General features: G+C 44.0%; 1 protein-coding gene across 1 annotated transcript; it reads right to left on the reverse strand.

Moving 5' to 3' along the window:
* Positions 1 to 563: 563 nt before the first annotated feature.
* On the reverse strand, positions 564 to 10,766 carry MRAP2 (melanocortin 2 receptor accessory protein 2). Its single transcript, XM_063291118.1, has 3 exons — positions 10,637 to 10,766; positions 3,447 to 3,546; positions 564 to 982 (listed from the first exon to the last, which is right to left on the reverse strand). The coding sequence occupies exons 1-3, from the start codon at positions 10,764 to 10,766 to the stop codon at positions 613 to 615; spliced, it is 600 nt and encodes a 199-aa protein (XP_063147188.1). The 3' UTR covers positions 564 to 612.
* Positions 10,767 to 18,313: the final 7,547 nt, after the last annotated feature.

An 18,313-nucleotide genomic window follows, 5' to 3' on the forward strand; every position in this document is an offset into this window, starting at 1 on the left:
CAGCATCTGAATACTCGCTTTCCCCCGAGTAAGGAGTAGGCTCAGTCATCGCTAACTTTAGTTCTTCACAGGTTGCTCTGGATAGATGTTAGCGGTAAAGGTTTAAGGATTCTCAGCTTTATGTAATGGTTGCCTAACCTAACTGAACCAGACTCACAAGTATAACTTTAGGAAATCTGATTTATTGAAGGATTAGTATGCAACTACAGAGAAAGCTGAGAATGAGCAAAAGCGCGCCAGATACAAATTAAGAACCCTCGGCTCCAAACGTAAGACCTCCCCGCACCCAGGCGTTCCAACCACCCCCTCCCAGGTGCCAGTAACCATCTTCACCCATCCTGGGAAAGCAACCTTGAACATTTGAGAAAACCCAAACACATTCCATTCCCTCAACCCAGAGATAACAGTCCGGGCAATGGAAACCTCCTTTCCCTGTAAATCAAACACGCAATCAGTAAATGACATGTGAAGTGTTACGATGTACCAGGCACATTGAAACAGTGAACATGACAGATAGGATGGGAATCCAAGAAGAAAAATATTTTCTTTTAATGTACATCCAAAGAAAGCGATGCTACCAGCTGCAAGCTTAGACATTTTGCTCAAGTTTCTTTAGTCAAGAAGCTGGCAAGAGACTTGACTCACTGGTTTGTTCTCCAAAATGATAGATGGCTCAGAAATTAACAAGTCATCTTCTTCACCCAGGGAATCAGAGTTCACAAAATTGGGAATGTTGAATTTTGTATGGCAGTTCAGCTCCTCTTCCAGTCGCCCACCATTCTCAATTACTTCTTGGAAATGTATACTACTGTCCATAACTGGCACTTTGTGACACTGCTTGGTTTTATCCATGTTCTCAAGTTCATTGATGTAGCAATGGAGAAACAGTTGCTGAGAAAAGATCCGCTCAGAATCCAGTGACTGTCCAAAGTCAGCTACGCAGTTGTTTGTGCAGAGTCTTTTCTCAGAAGTGTGTATACGCCTATGAAACAAGGAGAGATGAACAATGGCTATTCAGTACAGTGTCATTTATGTGCACAGTGAGAAATAGATGCCAAAACAGATTTATTAATGTTTGTTAATTAATTGGAATTATATACTGCTATTCTTCCAGGAGCTCATGGCCTATATCTCATTCCCCTCATTTTTCCCCCAACAGTCCTGCGAGGTAGGGTTGCTAAGAGGAAAGGATTGGCTCAAAATGTCACCTGGTGAACTTCCATGACTGAGCATGAACTTAAACATGTCCTAGTCCAAACAGGTAGTCCTTGCTTAACACACACTCATTCAGTGACCGTTCAAAGTTCTGACAACACTGAACAGGGAGTACTTATGACAGGTCCTCATAACTGCGGCTGTTGCAGCATCCCCGTGGTCACATGATCGCCCTTTGCAACCTTCCCTGCTGGCTTCCGACAAGCAAATTCAATGGGGAAGCCAACAAGAAATGGAGATCATGTGACTGGGACGCTGTGACTGCTCAAGATTCGCCTAACTATGGCAACTGGGACTGCTGTCGTACATCGGTGCAATCACCTGATGCCTTATGACGACGTTGCTTAGTGACGGAGTTTCCAGTCCCAATTACAGCTAGTAAGTGAGAGCATTTTTGGAATGACAACTATTATTGCTTTGCAATTCCTAGTGCTCTGAGTGGAAAGAAGTGTCTCTCTTGCTCAACTATGCCAACATCTGTAATGTGTTTCAATAAAACTTAATAACTGAGGGCAACATTTATATGAGGTTGAATGGGCCTTAAGAAGCATTGCTAATAACAAGGCAGCAGGAGATGACGGCATCCCAGCTGAACTGTTCAAAATCTTGCAAGATGATGCTGTCAAGGTAATGCATGCTATATGCCAGCAAATTTGGAAAACGCAAGAATGGCCATCAGACTGGAAAAAATCAACTTATATCCCCATACCAAAAAAGGGAAACACTAAAGAATGTTCAAACAGTGGCACTCATTTCACATGCCAGTAAGGTAATGCTCAAGATCCTGCAAGGTAGACTTCAGCAATTCATGGAGCGAGAATTGCCAGATGTACAAGCTGGGTTTAGAAAAGGCAGAGGAACTAGGGACCAAATTGCCAATATCCGATGGATAATGGAAAAAGCCAGGGAGTTTCAGAAAAACATCTATTTCTGTTTTATTGACTACTCTAAAGCCTCTGACTGTGTGGACCAGAACAAATTGTGGCAAGTTCTTAGTGCTATGGGGATACCAAGTCATCTTGTCTGCCTCCTGAAGAATCTGTATAACGACCAAGTAGTAATAGTAAGAACAGACCACGGAACAACAGACTGGTTTAAGATTGGGAAAGGAGTACGCCAGGGCTGTATACTCTCACCCTACCTATTCAACTTGTACGCAGAACACATCATGCGACATGCTGGGCTTGAGGAATCCAAGGCTGGAGTTAAAATCGCTGGAAGAAACATTAACAATCTGAGATATGCAGATGATACCACTTTGATGGCTGAAAGCGAAGAGGAACTGAGGAGCCTTATGATGAAGGTGAAAGAAGAAAGTGCAAAAGCTGGCTTGCAGCTAAACCTCAAAAAATCCAAGATTATGGCAACCAGCTTGATTGATAACTGGCAAATAGAGGGAGAAAATGTAGAAGCAGTGAAAGACTTTGTATTTCTAGATGCGAAGATTACTGCAGATGCTGACTGCAGTCAGGAAATCAGAAGATGCTTAATCCTTGGGAGTAGAGCAATGACAAATCTCAATAAAATAGTCAAGAGCAGAGACCTCACACTGACAACAAAGGCCCACAAAGTTAAAGCAATGGTGTTCCCCGTAGTAACATATGGCTGTGAGAGCTGGACCATAAGGAAGGCTGAGCGAAGGAAGATCGATGCTTTTGAACTGTGGTGTTGGAGGAAAATTCCGAGAGTGCCTTGGACTGCAAGAAGATCCAACCAGTCCATCCTCCAGGAAATAAAGCCAGACTGCTCACTTGAGGGAATGGTATTAAAGGCAAAACTGAACTAGTTTGGCCACATAATGAGAAGACAGGACCCCCTGGAGAAGATGCTGATGCTAGGGAGAGTGGAGGGCAAAAGGAAGAGGGGCCGACCAAGGGCAAGGTGGATGGATGATATTCTAGAGGTGACGGACTCGTCCCTGGGGGAGCTGGGGGTGTTGACGACCGACAGAAAGCTCTGGCGTGGGCTGGTCCATGAAGTCATGAAGAGTCGGAAGCGACTGAACGAATAAACAACAACAGAACGAAGTATATACTTTGGTTATGAAATATTTAGATTTAATTGTCAACACATACATTTCTGGCATTAGCAGCATATTCTTTAGAACACTTCTTAAACAGCAATACAATTTGTGTGGCTGTTTAGTCCACGGCAATGTAAATCTCTGAGTGAGGCACTTTTGCTCGAAAAAGGTCAGCCAAAAGAGGGGATGATTTTTCAGCAGGACTTACTCTTGGTGTGGTGCTCCTGTCTTTGTCAGCAAGGTCAGCACAAAGAACATAAAAATGACAAACACAGCAAGGCCAACCCAAAATCCAATCACAATGGAATCTGTAGGAGAAGGAGAGAAGAGAGGAGGCTAAGTTGCTGGGAGTAGACCATCTTTTGTACCAAAGCAAAGCATTTTTAAAAAAAGGTAAAATCTGACCTTGCTGCACAGGAGAACTTGAAAGACTGCACATGCACTGTGGTGGTTTTAATAATTTTTATTATAGCTTTATCCACGTATAGAATTTGTATTTTTCCCCACTGGTTGTTTCTTATGTGACTGTTAGAAACAACATTCCCAGTAATCAGGCAAGAAAAATGTGTAGAAGCCAGGGCCATGAATCACCATCTTTAACAGAAATTAGATTCGGACTTTAAACTTGCACTTTCATTAAAAGTACAACAATATGCAAATGTATAATCAGAGTAAGGAAAATTCTGAGAGTGCCTTGGACTGCAAGAAGATCAAACCAGTCCATCCTCCAGGAAATAAAGCCAGACTGCTCCCTTGAGGGAATGATATTAAAGGCAAAACTGAACTACTTTGGCCACATAATGAGAAGACAGGACACCCTGGAGAAGATGCCGATGCTGGGGAGAGTGGAGGGCAAAAGGAAGAGGGGCCGACCAAGGGCAAGGTGGATGGATGATATTCTAGAGGTGACGGACTCGTCCCTGGGGGAGCTGGGGGTGTTGACGACCGACAGGAAGCTCTGGCGTGGGCTGGTCCATGAAGTCACGAAGAGTCGGAAGCGACTGAACAAATAAACAACAACAAATAGGAGAAAGGAAACCTGGTATTGCTATGGCGAAAGGCATGGTTTGAGTAACACAAACATAACCTCTCAGTACATTTTCTAGCATTGCTTTTCCAGCACGTCAGTACCTAACTTTAGCACCAGTGGGGAATCCAGAGGATGTGAAGAACAGAGGTGAAAGATGCACCAAACCACACTTCTTCTTAGCTATGTAATTTTCAAAGAATAAAATAAATGTAGCAAGGCACAGTAAAGCACCAGGTAATTAAGGCTGATTGCAACTTCATTATCTTCTCCCTCATTAGAACTTCAGCAATTAAATTCCACTTGGAAAGATGAACAGCCTTCCAAGGAAGCCTGGACGTTCCTCTCACAAGACTTCTGGCAGCTCGTTTTGAAGGGCAGCCTTGATCCAGAAGCAAATTAACTCAGCTTGATGGTCAGAGTGCCCAGGCAACCATAATCATCAACTTGCCTTTCTGACTCCCTGCTGATGCTATAGAAAGTTTCAATCTCTCTTTCTCTCCCTCTTTCTCTCTCTCTCATGCACACGTGCGCACACACACACACACACACCAGTATGGCTGCAAGGAAATGTTTGGATGAGTTTGCTTCCTTTTGTGATTAATCATACTTTGTCATGCCATTTGAAAAGTAAACCATGGTTAGCAACTATGAATACAGATTTGGCTTCTTTTTTAGAAAAAAGCACAATTAAGCTTCAAGTCAGGTTTAGGGTGCAGAAAGATAGTTAACTTAGGGTTTATCTAAACCAGAAGCAGAGGTTCCTGATGCCCTTAGAAGTTGCACCAAAAAGAGAAGGGGGAAGGAGGGAATGGTAATGAGCCTGGGGTCATCAGTATGTCCTTACTGGTAATGCTCAATTACAGAAGATTTTCCCAAGAATCTTCAACCAAAGTCAAATCAAAGGCAGTAAGTGGACAGTGCTTCAGAAAGGAAAGTCAATCCACAAATCAAATGCTAGCTCAAAATGGTAGTCTTGCCATCCCTCACTTTAATATATTTATTGCTTTGCCACATGAATGTTCAGGAATTCATGGCTTTTTTCAGCCCCCTTTTTAAAAGGAAGGATTTATTTTTTATTATGAAATACACAGTTGCTCTGAACTTGAACAAATGGATTTCTTACTGATTTCAGAAGATGTAAACGATAACAGGTAGTCTGAAGTTTACAAGGCTGGCTATCTCCAGTTTAACAGTTCTATTTCTGTTGTTCTCTCTCATATGGATAGAACTGAACTCCAGAACAGCCTCACTGCCATAAAAACACTGGCAACTTTTTCACCCTCAGAACTGTTCACACTTTCAATTTCAACCCAATCCAAAAATGGAACGTCTGCCTCTCCCTTGGGATCTTGGAAGAAACATGTACCATGATTCTCAAGGACTCTGGTTTGCACTCTTTACAGTCACTTATAAAAGTCAGGATCATCTGCAGAGTCACTGTGAGGAACATGCTGGTAATCTGGCTGATAAAGGCACTCAGATCTGCTATAAGTTGGACTCCAACTGGGCAAGTCCAGCCAAAGTGCCTGGAGCCCAGTCTTGTAACGTGACCTGGGATAAATTTGAGTTGATGACTCTGGAGGAAGTACACAGGGTTCTCTGGGCTATTAGTTCGGTCATAAGTTTGTTGAGGCCAGATCCCTCCTGGATTGTTAAAGTGGCCAGGGACCTGTAGGTCTCCTGTTCTGCTGCTGGCCTTCTTGAGGAAGGGAATAGTGCCTCTGGCCTCGAAGAGGCCACTCTTGGACCCAACAGTTTGGGGAAGGTTATTGAGAAGATGGTTGGACTGCAACTGCAAAGAACCTTGGAGGAAGCAGATGTTTCAGTAGAGTTTCAGGCTAGGATTCAGTATGGAGACAACCCTGGTCATGCTCATTGATGACCTGTGGCATAGCCAGGATGGAGGTGGTGCATCCATCTTTGTGCTCCTTGATCTTTCAGAGGCTTTCAATACTGTCAACTATGATATCCTTCTGAACTGGCTCCAGATGTTGGTAATAGGAGGCACTGTCTTACATTGGTTCCCTTCTTTCCTTCAGGATTAGTTCCAGTCAATGTTGGGGAGGGGGAGATTGTTCCCTAGGCCCCTCCTTTGTGATGTGAGACAGGGCTCAATCCCCCCCGCCCATTTAACATCTACATGAAACTGCAGGGTGAGGTCATCTGCCAGCTTGGGGTTCAGTATCATCAGTATGCTGTTGATACCCAATTGTATCTCTTGACTCCAGGCTGTCATGGTCCTATCCCAGTGCCTGGAGGTTTGTTTGTTTGTTTATCCAATTTGTCCCCACCCATCTCCTCCCATCAGGGGATTCTGGGCGGTTTACAACAATCGATTAAAAACAATAACCATAAAATACACAGAATAAAATACAATAATAAATAATATAAATAAAGGTAAAAATAAAGAATCCAGGTGGTGAAGAATCGAAAACAGTCCAAGTGTGGGAGGAGCGAGGCAGCAGAACCAGGTCTTCAGACTCTGCTGAAAGGCCAGGAGCAATGGGGCCAATCTCACCTCTGGGGGCAGCATGTTCCACAGGGCGGGAGCTACTGCAGAGAAGGCCTGCTTCCTGGACCCCACCAGATGAAATTCTCTTACAGACGGGGTCCGCAGCATGCCCTCTCTGCACGATTGGGTGGGACAGGCTGATGTAATGGGGAAGAGGCGGTCCTTCAGGTAACCTGGCCCCATGCCATGTAGGGCTTTAAAGGTAATAACCAACACCTTGTATTGGACCCCGAAGCAAACTGATACCCAATGCAGCTCGCGCAGCAGTGGTGTTACATGTGCCCTTCTGGGGGCACTAAAAACAGCTCGCGCAGCTGCATTCTGGACCAGCTGGAGCTTCCAGATACTTTTCAAGGGTAGCCCCATGTAGAGTGCATTGCAATAGCCTATATGAGAGGGTATGAGTGACTGTTCCAAGGGCCTCCCGGTCCAGGAAGGGGTGTAACTGGTGCACAGCACGTAGCTGCACAAAGGCTCTCCTGGCCACGGCTGCCACCTGCTCTTCGAGCAGGAGCCGTGAGTCCAGGAGGACCCCCAAGTTACACACCGGGTCTGTCTGGGGCAGTGCAACCCCATCCAGAACCAGAGATGTTAATGTCCCGGATACAGAAGAACCATTAACCCACAGCCACTCGGTCTTACCAGGATTCAGTTGAAGCCTGTTGTTCCCCATCCAGGCCCCCACAGCCCCCAGACACTCGGAGAGGGTAGTCATGGCATCACTTACTTCACTCGGGATGGAGATATACAATTGAGTATCATCAGCATACTGATGATACCTCATCCCATGGTGACGGATGATCTCACTCAGCAGTTTCATGTAGATGTTAAAAAGGAGAGGGGAGAGTACTGATCCCTGTGGCAACCCACAAAGAAGGGGCCATGGGGCCAATCTCTCCTCCCCTATCAACACCGACTGGGATTGGCCCTGGAGGAAGGAGGTGAACCAGCGTAAAACTATGCCACCCACCCCCAATCCCTGAGCTGCCCCAAAAGGATACCATGGTCGATGTTATCGAAAGCCACTGAGAGATCAAGGAGAGCGAGGATGGATGCACTGCCTCCATCCTGCTCTCGCCAGAGATCATCCATAAGTGCGACCAATGCTGTTTCCGTCCCATAACCGGGCCTGAAACCTGACTGAAAGGGGTCTAGATAATCCATTTCCTCCAGGATCCTCTGGAGCTGCAAAGCCACCACTTTCTCAACCACCTTCCCCAAAAAGGGAAGGTGGGAGACTGGATGAAAATTGTCCAGAACAGTAGGGTCCAGTGATGGCTTCTTGAGGAGGGGGTGCACCAATGCCTCTTTAAAGGTAGCCAGAAACACCCCCTCTCCCAAGGAGGTATTAACCATCGCATGGACCCAACCACATGTCACCTCCCGGGCTGCTTTTACCAGCCAGGAGGGGCATGTGTCTAGATGACACGTGGTGGCATTTACTGTCTGTAGGATCCTGTCCACTTCCTCAGGTCCAACAGGATCAAACTGCTCCCAGATAACTGGGTAAGCCCGTTCCCCTGGTATCTCTCCAGACCAAGCCTCACACCTGGAGTCCAACTTGGAGCTGATCAGAGCGATTTTGTCCTGCAGATGCTCAGCACATTCCTCTGCATGGCCCTGTAGGTGGGTCACTGAGCCCACCTTCCCCAAAAGGGATCGACTGATCTTAAACAGGGCCATTGGGCAGCATTCTGTGGATGCAATAAGAGCGGAGAAGTATTGACGTTTCGCCGCTTTTATCGCCACAAGGTAGGCCTCAATAGCAGCTCTTACCTGCTTTTGGTCGAATTCAGTCTTTGTCTTCCTCCAGCAGCGCTCTGGGGGGTCTCTTAAGCCTCTTCAGAACCCTCAACTCCTCCGTAAACCACAGGGAGTGCCAGGTTCAATGGGACAAGAGAGGCCGCACAGGTGCAATCCTGTCCAAGGCCCCTGCCTCCTCCCTATTCCAGGCTGCAGCTAGGGCCTCCGCTGGACCGTGCAGCAGATCACCGGGTATAACCCCCAGCTCCCTCTGAAACCCTACCGGGTCCATCAGTCACCGGGGGCAGACCAATCGAATGGGTCCTGCCTCCCTGCAGAGGGGGGCGGCATAAGAGAAACTCAGGGCCACCAGGGTATGGTCTGACCACGACAAAGGGGACAGCTGTAACTCTCCCCTCAGATCACATTGCCACTGCTCCAACAAGAAAGTCCAGGGTGAGGCCACTGTCTCAAGTCGGGTCCCGAATTATCTGGGACAGGCCCATGGCTGCCATGGTTGTCATGAACTCCCGAGCTGCCTCCGAGGCCTGCCCCAGGGATGGCAGGTTGAAGTCGCCCAGAACCACGAGCCTGGGGAACTCCACCGCCAGCCCTGAGATGGCCTTGAGCAGCTCAGGCAGGGAGGTTGCCACGCTGCAGGGAGGCTGGTACAGCAGCAACACTCGCAGCTGTTCTCGGGAGCCCAACTTGAAGAACAGGGTCTCACAGCCGGCCACTTGTGGAGCAGGGCCCCTGAAGGCCACAAGAGTCTCTTGGATGACAACAGCCACCCCTCCTTCCCTGCCCTGGAATCTCGGCTGGTGCCATACCGTAAACCCAACTGGGCACATTTCCGAAAGGGGCACCCCCCCTTCAGGGCCCAGCCAGGCCTCAGTAATACATGCCAGGTCTGCCCCCTCCTCAGTGATCAAGTCACATATGAGGGGGGCCTTGTTATTAACTGACCTGGCATTAAAAAGCAGCAGCCGGAAACCAGGGCCCCTATGGAAACCAGAGGTTGCAGGGGCCTGGAGGGGAAGGGACTGACTCTGACTCAATCCTACCCAGATTGAATGGCTGTGGATATTAGAGCCACCTAGATTCAGGGATTTTCCATCTCTAATCTTGGATGGAGTTGCCCTTCCTCATTCAAGTGTAGCGAGCAATCTGGGGAGGTCTTTTTGGATTTGCAGCTCCTGCTCAAAGAGCAGGTGGCAGCTGTAGCCAAGGAGGACTTCCTGTAACAGGTACTTTCAGACAGTCATGCATACCCAAAACACCTCACAGCTTGAAGATGCCCTTGAAGTTCACTTGGAAACTTCAGCTGGTCCAGAATTCAGTAGTGCAGGCAGTGATGGGACCCAGGACACATGCCCTCTCTATCACAGTGCCTGCCCTCTGTAATAAGGCTCCTGCTGAGATCCATGTGGCTCCCACCTTGATGGCATCCCAGAAGGCTTTAAAGACCTGGCTGTTCTCCCAGGCCTTGGGTTGGGGTGGGTGGAGTCCCTTGTCTGTTGTGTGATGTATGTTTTTCTGTGTTAGCTGGATCTTGTCCACTACCTATTCTGTACTGTATTTTCTATCTTGCTTTGTTATATTGTAAACAACCCAGAGGCTCTGAATAAATAAAATAAAAATAAATCAGGATTTGTTAATAAGAACAACAGAAGACGAAGATGTGTGATAAATCCTGAATCCCCAGCACTAGTGAGAGGACTTTACAGGGATTAAGTGCAGACAGTAGTGTCAAACTGTACCCCCAGGCACAACTTTTGTCCCCCATCCTTTCTCATCTTCCTTCTGCTTTTCTCTCAGCCATACTCCAATACTTATTGAAACCAACCAATGTGATACAGCTTTGCATTAAAACCTGTGACTATTTTGGTGAACTAAAATCAAAGGATAAATCAAAGAAACTTACATTTTATAAAAGAATGATGCCACTAAAATAAACGTGTCTCTGCACATGCACGGGGACACATGCACAGGCAGATACACCAGTGGAGAGGGAAAAAAACAGATTTCCAAAATACTGTATATATCCTAATAATTACAATTGAGAAGGACCAAAAGAGAATTTGGACATTGAAACCGTCCAGATAAGACTTACATTTGTGAGCCTTGAGGTCTTCAAAGGAAACTGGGCCATATTCATAATATTCATATTCCCAAGTATAATCAGAATGAGATAATAAGGCATGCTGAGATGTTTTGTTGGAAATATAGCGAGGCTCCATCATCTCCAGCCTGTGTCAATACATAGATAAGGTTTTGCAGAATAAAGCAATACCAACCCCAGCCTGCTTTATCTTACTGTGTCTCATCTTTCTACCCACGACATTCAATTACTGATAGTGATCCTATCTTATTACAAAGATCAGGGTTTATCTACCTCTTTCTGGTTTATTGCTACTGTGGCTAAAATCAGCAATGTCTTAGCTGCAGAGCAGGCAATTCCAAAGGCTAACTTTATGTCCAAAGTGAGATGCACACCAGCATTCAGCATATAACACTAAATGCCATATTCATTCTGAGTTGTGGGGCACTTATATCAGTCCTTCAATCTAGACCAGATCAGGAAAGAGACCAACACAAGAACTGTTGGAACTCTATGATCAGAAAGTAAACAACAGAATTGTGAAAGCCTGACAGAGGCTCTCTCTCCCACCTTCTACACCAACAAGAACCAAACCTTGTCAGCAGCAGAAGGAAGAGGCAAAGGTCTGCTGGGTGCAGCAGGGCCTGTGGAGCACAGGGCGGTAGGGGCTTTGCGCTGTGGCACTGGGGTGGCAGGCCAAGGTGCGCGGCTTGAGGTGGCACTCCTCAGCAGTGGTGGCGGCACTGGGGCTAAAGTACAGGCCCAGAGGTGGTGGCGGATGGGGCTTTGCACTGTTGCTGAGAAGCGCCACTGTGCAGGGTGGCCGAAAGGGCAGAGATGGGGGGGAAAGATAGGCAAGTGGGGGGAGTTAAGGAGGCAGCCCCTTACCTTACCAAGGCTTAGGGCTGGGAGGGACCAAGCCAGGAATAGCTTGGATCAGGGTCAGTCCTCACCTAATGACCAGTGGGATTCGGTTAACAACAGCAACGGGGAGTGCCAGGACTGCCATCACTAAGCAATGCGGTCATGTGATGTTGCACTTTACTATCGCATTGCTTAGCGATGGAAATTCCAGTCTCAATTACTGTCGTAACTTGAGGACTATACGTATTACAAATGCTCCTATGCTCTTTCAATCATAGAACTGAGGATCGGTTTGTAGTAGATGAAGCGACCAATTCAAGGCTCTGGGAGGTGGGGCTGGGAAACTCTTGGGTGTGGCAGACTTCCCTCTGCACCATCAAGGAGAAGATCCACTGCAGAAGACCACCTGATGATGGCAAGCCATGTTGTTATCACTGTGCTAACAGAATGAACAGGAGAAGAGAATGTGTCAGGGTGGACTGGGAGAGGGTTCAGACTTTCAGCTGCAAAGATGTTAGTAATATAAGAGAAAAACCTGCAGTACAAGAGAAAAAGCATCTCCCCTGGAGCTGATGCATTTATTTTCTTCCACTGAAAGCAACGTGAAGGGAAATGTAACAAGGGCAATCAAGAAAAAAAAAAGAGGGAAAGCAGCAATACCTACCTGTTGTGATTGCTACCAGTCCAGTGACATTTTAGAAGTGACAGCTCCTCCGTCATGGATTCTTATCATCTACCTCCATCTCTACTATGCCCTGTAATAGTTCTCCTGATAACAGTTTCCATTTCAGAGGCAGGAGAACTATAAATGTGCTCAAACGTGCACACACACACACATAGAAGGGATACTCCATGCAGGCTATTGGGTATTCTTTCCCCATCCTGATTAGCCAAAGATGTGGATAGTCACACTGAAAATAATGTTAATAACAACAACATGGTCTCACTGTGGATTGTAATAAGCTGTCTGTGTTCCTCCAAACAAGTAAAACAAGAATATCCATCAGCCTCAGAGGCAAATTGGTAGTCTGAAAAACAAGAGCTTTCTATTGTCCCTTTCAAAATGGAGACAAAAAAGCCTGCAAACTTTCTTTCAGTCCTCAAGATGCCAGAAACAAAAGCAAGTTTGGCATTTGACAGATTGGAATATGCTTAATTTTAGCTAGACTAGAGGTTTATAAAAAAGCTTGAAATTACAAGCTCTCCCAAGCTCAGCCTATTCTGAACTTGAGGCAGAGGACTTCCAGCTCATGAGGTTTCACTTTCAAAGGTTTTTTGCACACTTCTAGGCTGGACATTCATATCTATCTTCTCTACAAGGATATTTCATGACCTTCCATTCAGTCATTTCTAACTGGTTCTAGTCATATAACCTTGCTTTAACCTTCTTTAAATCAAAAACTCATAGGCCTGAGATATAGTCCAGTTTAGTGGCTATTAAGCATATTTATGAATCACAATGTTCTGTAAAAAGCATTTTGGAATTAGCTCGTGTATCTTTACCTCCATTCCTAGCAAAGCTGAGAGTGGCTGTGCACTCTAGCCAACAAACCCAATTTGGCTGAATCCAGCATTTGGGCCTCTTCCCCACACTGCTTCCACTTTTGTGTTTTTTCATATATCATTTTAGGCTCTCACAAGCACAGTCTTCTTCATTATCGCTGCTTAATTTTTTGAACGTCTCAGTAGCAGAATTATTTAAACAAACACATAATTCCCTTCAGCAAGGGATCATGGGGCTTCAGGCTCCCTGAAACAACCTTTCAACTTGGGTTCCTCCAAATAGCTTGTGCAGGCCATCAGCTGCAGGAGATGGATCTAGAGGGTACCATCTGGGGAAGGCTGGGCTGTAATAGTAGGACATCTGCAGGGGAAGTCAAAAAAAGTCAAGATGGCAGCTGCATGATCAAAGACCTGTCCCTTTTTACATGCATCACACATGTATAAAGGAGTGGGAGGCTTTGATTCCACAGTTGTGGATGCCATCCTGATTTTTTTTATTCCCACCCCCATCCCACAGATGCCTTTGGTAATAACCAATAAGCTGTTAGATCCATACAAGTTATTCTTAATGCAGAACTGGAACCAATCCTAGCAGCTTTAATCAATGTTCTTTCATGACACACATTCTTTAAAACTCACATCTTACATGTTCAAGTCCCTGTCTCACATAACTCACATATTTGTTCCCTAATTCGAAATAAGATGGGAAGAGGTCCATAGCATAGGATTAACCAGCAGTGGACAAAGCTGTTGGTTAAGCACTCCCAATGCACACCAGCTCTTAACGGCTAAGACCCAGAATTGTTCAGGGAAGACCTTTGATTTATGTCAATAAAATCTTGCAGCAATTCTGACAGATCTATGAATCCCAGAGGGAGGCCATTGTGAGAAGAGTTATTATTTTAGAATGCACCCACAGGGTATAAATCTGACTTACAAATAAATAAATGAACTCTCATCATTTTCCTCTTTCCTGTTTCAGATGATGCTGGGGACTCACTTTAGAACTTCATGACAAAAGTGTCTAGTTGTGGTTCTGCCTTTGGAAGTAAGACTTTCCCCTTCATCCCTCCTTATCTAAAGGAAGCACAGAAATCAAGCCACCCACAATCCCCTAAAGGAGCTTTCCCCAATTTAGCTCTCTCTAGATGTAAGCCTTTCAAATCCCAGAATTTCCTATGCAGCACGAACAATTGCTGCAAATCCTGGGGATCTGGAAGGCATCCAGCCTGGGGAAGTCTCGGGATCCCCTCGATATATTTGGCTTGGAATGCCTAAGCTAGTGTTTCTCAACCTTGGCAACTTTAAGATGTCTGGACTTCTTAACAGCAAAAACTGTGGTCTGTAAAAAAAAATCCTAAATAAACTCTATTTCAGAGTTCTTCTGCTTGGACAATAACCAGTGTAAGAATAATGAGTGTAATATTGTGGGTTTACTACTTAACCTAATTACTGTTTCCAGCCTTCACTATCTACTGGATTTTCTACATGACCAGACAACAGGGCAAGTGGCTCATAAGGATGCCTTGTAGAGGAATGAGAAATTGATTCTCAGTGATATTAAAGTCTGACTCTGGCCTGCCATACAATTCAGCAAACAGAAAGCCAGATACTACAAATATCATGATAAAGTCTTTCACATATATTGGCATGTTCAAAAACATCTCATTATTTTAAAAGGTCAACTCACAGGCTCAAATATTTGAAATTTCATTTCTTCATAGGATGGCAGTGCAACGTCTCCTGTTTCTATATTAAATTTATTATTTAAATTTTATAGAACTTATTAAAATGAAGGAAACGATTCAAATCGGGCACATACATCGTCCTCTGATTATTATTATTAACAATAACAACAACTTCTCCATGCTGCTGTTATATCAACATTATACATACATGGAAGCAAAGTGAAAAGAGGGATGATTGCCTAATTTGAATGTAGACATTGCAATAATAACATCAGAGAGGACAGAATAAAAAATCTTCCTAAAACAGCTACCCAAAACACAACTACAGAAGTTTTCCTTTTTCAAAGCAGTCTCTTTTTCCTCTGCAGTGAATCATAAAATTACTAAAGCATCTCTGCTAAATTTGCTAAGTTTCAGTGATTGAGGTATAAAAAAGAAGAAAGCCCAGTTGATCCAGAACATAACAAAACACTTGTAGTAGCTTAGCAGTGGTGCAGCCCTGTGTATGAAAAAGCTTTTAATGAAAAAGTATCCTTCAAAACTCCATAGGCAAATGTCCAGACATAAAAAGCAACCTATTTATTTGGGCAAAGAGGTGCAAAAGAAAGAGAAAAAAGAGAGTCAAGCCAACCGTTAGGGACACAGACTTGATAAAGCCACTTGGGGGCTTCAGTGCATCTGCAGAGTTGGTTGAAGAAAGGATGAACTGAAAGAGAATACTGCTGGCTTCTTTATTTAGATGCTCCAACAGACAAAGACTGAAAGCAAAGTCTCACATATTTAAGAAAAACTGAAACCCGAGTAGGTCCTCCAGTAAAGTTAGGTTGTGATTTTTATCCACTTGCACAGTAAGTTCTACTTCTGATATCAGTGGTCCAGCCATCCAATCACAAAGTTATTTAGTGCTCCTGCCTGCTTTATTCTACCCTCTCTGAATTTACAAGTCAAGCAGGTGTCAAGTTCCTTAGAGATGCAACACTATGAAAATGTTTTAGGTGTCTATACAGAAACCAAGTTTGGAATAGATGTTTAGATAGGCCTCTCAGCAAGGAACAAAAATCTAAGACATTCTAAGTGATAAATAATTTAAGTTGAATGTATAATTCCACATATGATTATTGCTTCTGGTGTAAAGTTTGCCTTGCAGATTACCTGCATATTTACCTGCATCTGTCTAGAAATATAGCTATTTTGGACTATTTAATAAAAGGCCTGTCTAATACCATGAGTCCCTAAAACAGAAGTGCTGTTTAGTTTTGACGACTTAATGATATAGACCTTGAACCACTGTTAACCTGCAGCTACAAAAGTATATACTTTATTGAAAGAAGGCAACTGCTTCATTAATTAATGAGTGGCATGGTAGAGCATGGAATATTACTCTCATACTATAAATTAATGAAGTAGCTGCAATTAACAGACCACAGATGAATATGTTTATTAAACTGCAGACTTTGGCCATACACTTCCTTTCCTCTATCATAGAATGTATTGATATTGTGGTATTTCTTTTAAATTTACAACACTTTAAAGCACTGTCTTTTTTTTTAACCTTGAATTTTATCTTGTCCTCAGTTTTAATATTCTGATTTGGGGTGTGTATTTGTGGTGTAACGGCTTCTATAATCTGTCCCTGTTTTTAAATATTTTTTATGATTCATCAAACTGAGCTTCACATGGAGCTCTCCAAGGTACTGATCCTATATAGCCTTTAAGATCGCTACACTGGGATCTGAACCCTGCTTCACAATTCCCACTTGGACTAGAGCACTGCTTGGCAGAGACCACAGCCTGCTATTTTTGAAATACATGCAGTAGAAACTTCTTTCTTTGTCAGTTAAGGACTTAAGATAGGTCTCAGTTTCTCTCCTGGGTGACAGAAAAGCTGCTGAAGCACAGAAGATGTTTCTTCTCCACCGATTTGCAGATTTAGCACCTACCAACTAAAGTTACAGAGCAGCCTTCCCCCACTCCAGAAGTGAATTTCAATTTGCATAGAAACTGAAATAACATCTGACTCAAGAACAGAACATGGCCAAAAAGCGCCCCCCCAAAAAAACCAGCTGTTCCTTTGCCTACAAACTGAGATTGTTGGCCACAAAATATTTGATTTACTATAGAAAGTTGCACTGAAGCAACTATGTAATAATCTCAGATTCTTAATGTTTTAAAAAGTTGTTAGAAGGGTTACAACTTGTTTTTATTATCAGCCAACAGAGACATGAAATAATACAGAAAGTTGGTTCACATTCTCATGTTGACCCCTGCTGAATCAATTCAACAACCACTACTTTCTCCTCCGCCTTTTCATCCAGAGTTGGTTCTGCAGAGAATATAAAGCTATTACACTTCATCTGATTAAAAATGCATTTGCTGAATTCTTGATGAAAACATGGATATTAACGTATGATTTATTTCCACTCATGCTGGGAACACTCTGACCTACAAGCATTCTTTTGATGAACCTCCAATGAGAAGAAAGGCTAAATCCAATTATTATTTAAGTACATGTTGCCTTGGAAACCTATATGGAAGGACAGGTGGGATACAAATGTTTAAAAGCAAGTAAAATGAATTAGCATCATGTCATCATGGTCAACACTGCAGCAAATACTAGGCTTGCCTTCAAAGTCCTCTGCAGCCTTGCCTGACCCAACCCTTCTGGTTTTATTTCCACAATATACACCCGCCAGTGATATTTTTTATCTATCATCCTCAGCTTCCCCCCTCCAAAAAATCTTCCATTTTTGTATTTAGTCTTACTTTACATCCATAGTCCAAGATCCAAAGCAGCAAACCTTCAAAAATAGAAAGTACAAGCTCTGTGCAGATAGTAGAAATCTCCTAGGTGGGGAGAAAGCTTCTCCAATCCCCTCTGCATAGATGATGGGGTATTTTATTTAGATCGGACCTAACATTTTAATCTGGCCCTTTATAACCACCTAAAATAATTTAAAGCCACATTAAAAACTCTTATAGAAAAGTGGATTTTTCCTTCCACAGAGGAACCTTCATAAGCCAACTGTTCCTTCATATATTGCAATATCCAGTTTTGTTTTTCTACTCCTTTTCACATACAACTCTAACTGCACTTCAGATTCAAACACTGTGAGATGCCGAGCTGTTGGCTTTTCTACATGGCAATGGGGGTGGCGATTCCTAGAAGTGGTGCCAGGGAGACTTCCGGTGGGGGACATGGCAGACTGAACAGCTGTGTCCATGGGCTCTACAGACAGAACTGACAATGCAGCAGATTTTCTAGGCTCATGCAGATTTTTCCTGAAGCCCAGAAGCATTTTCACAGACTAGAAAACACTTGGAATCACCCCATTTGCTCTCTAGAATGGCAACTTGCAGCCTGAGGATTGTAAACAGCCTTCACACTAATCAGGTAAGAGCTGCAGGGAGACAGGGATGCCATTATTTCCAAGCCACACTATAGCCTTAAAGGAAACTAAGACCAGCCACCCCATTTCTAAATCACCCAATTTTTATGTTTTTAAGTTTATGTACCCTAAGAGAAGCTTTTTAGAGCATGGAGAAGCAAACTCTCTTGGTGCTTGTCATTATTTCTGTGATTAATTAAAAAAAAGAAAAATCTTTTTAAGTTTTGGCTTGTTTCCATCCAAATATT

This window comes from Candoia aspera, chromosome 1 (assembly GCF_035149785.1).
Source record: "Candoia aspera isolate rCanAsp1 chromosome 1, rCanAsp1.hap2, whole genome shotgun sequence".
NCBI classification, from domain to species: Eukaryota; Metazoa; Chordata; class Lepidosauria; order Squamata; family Boidae; genus Candoia; species Candoia aspera.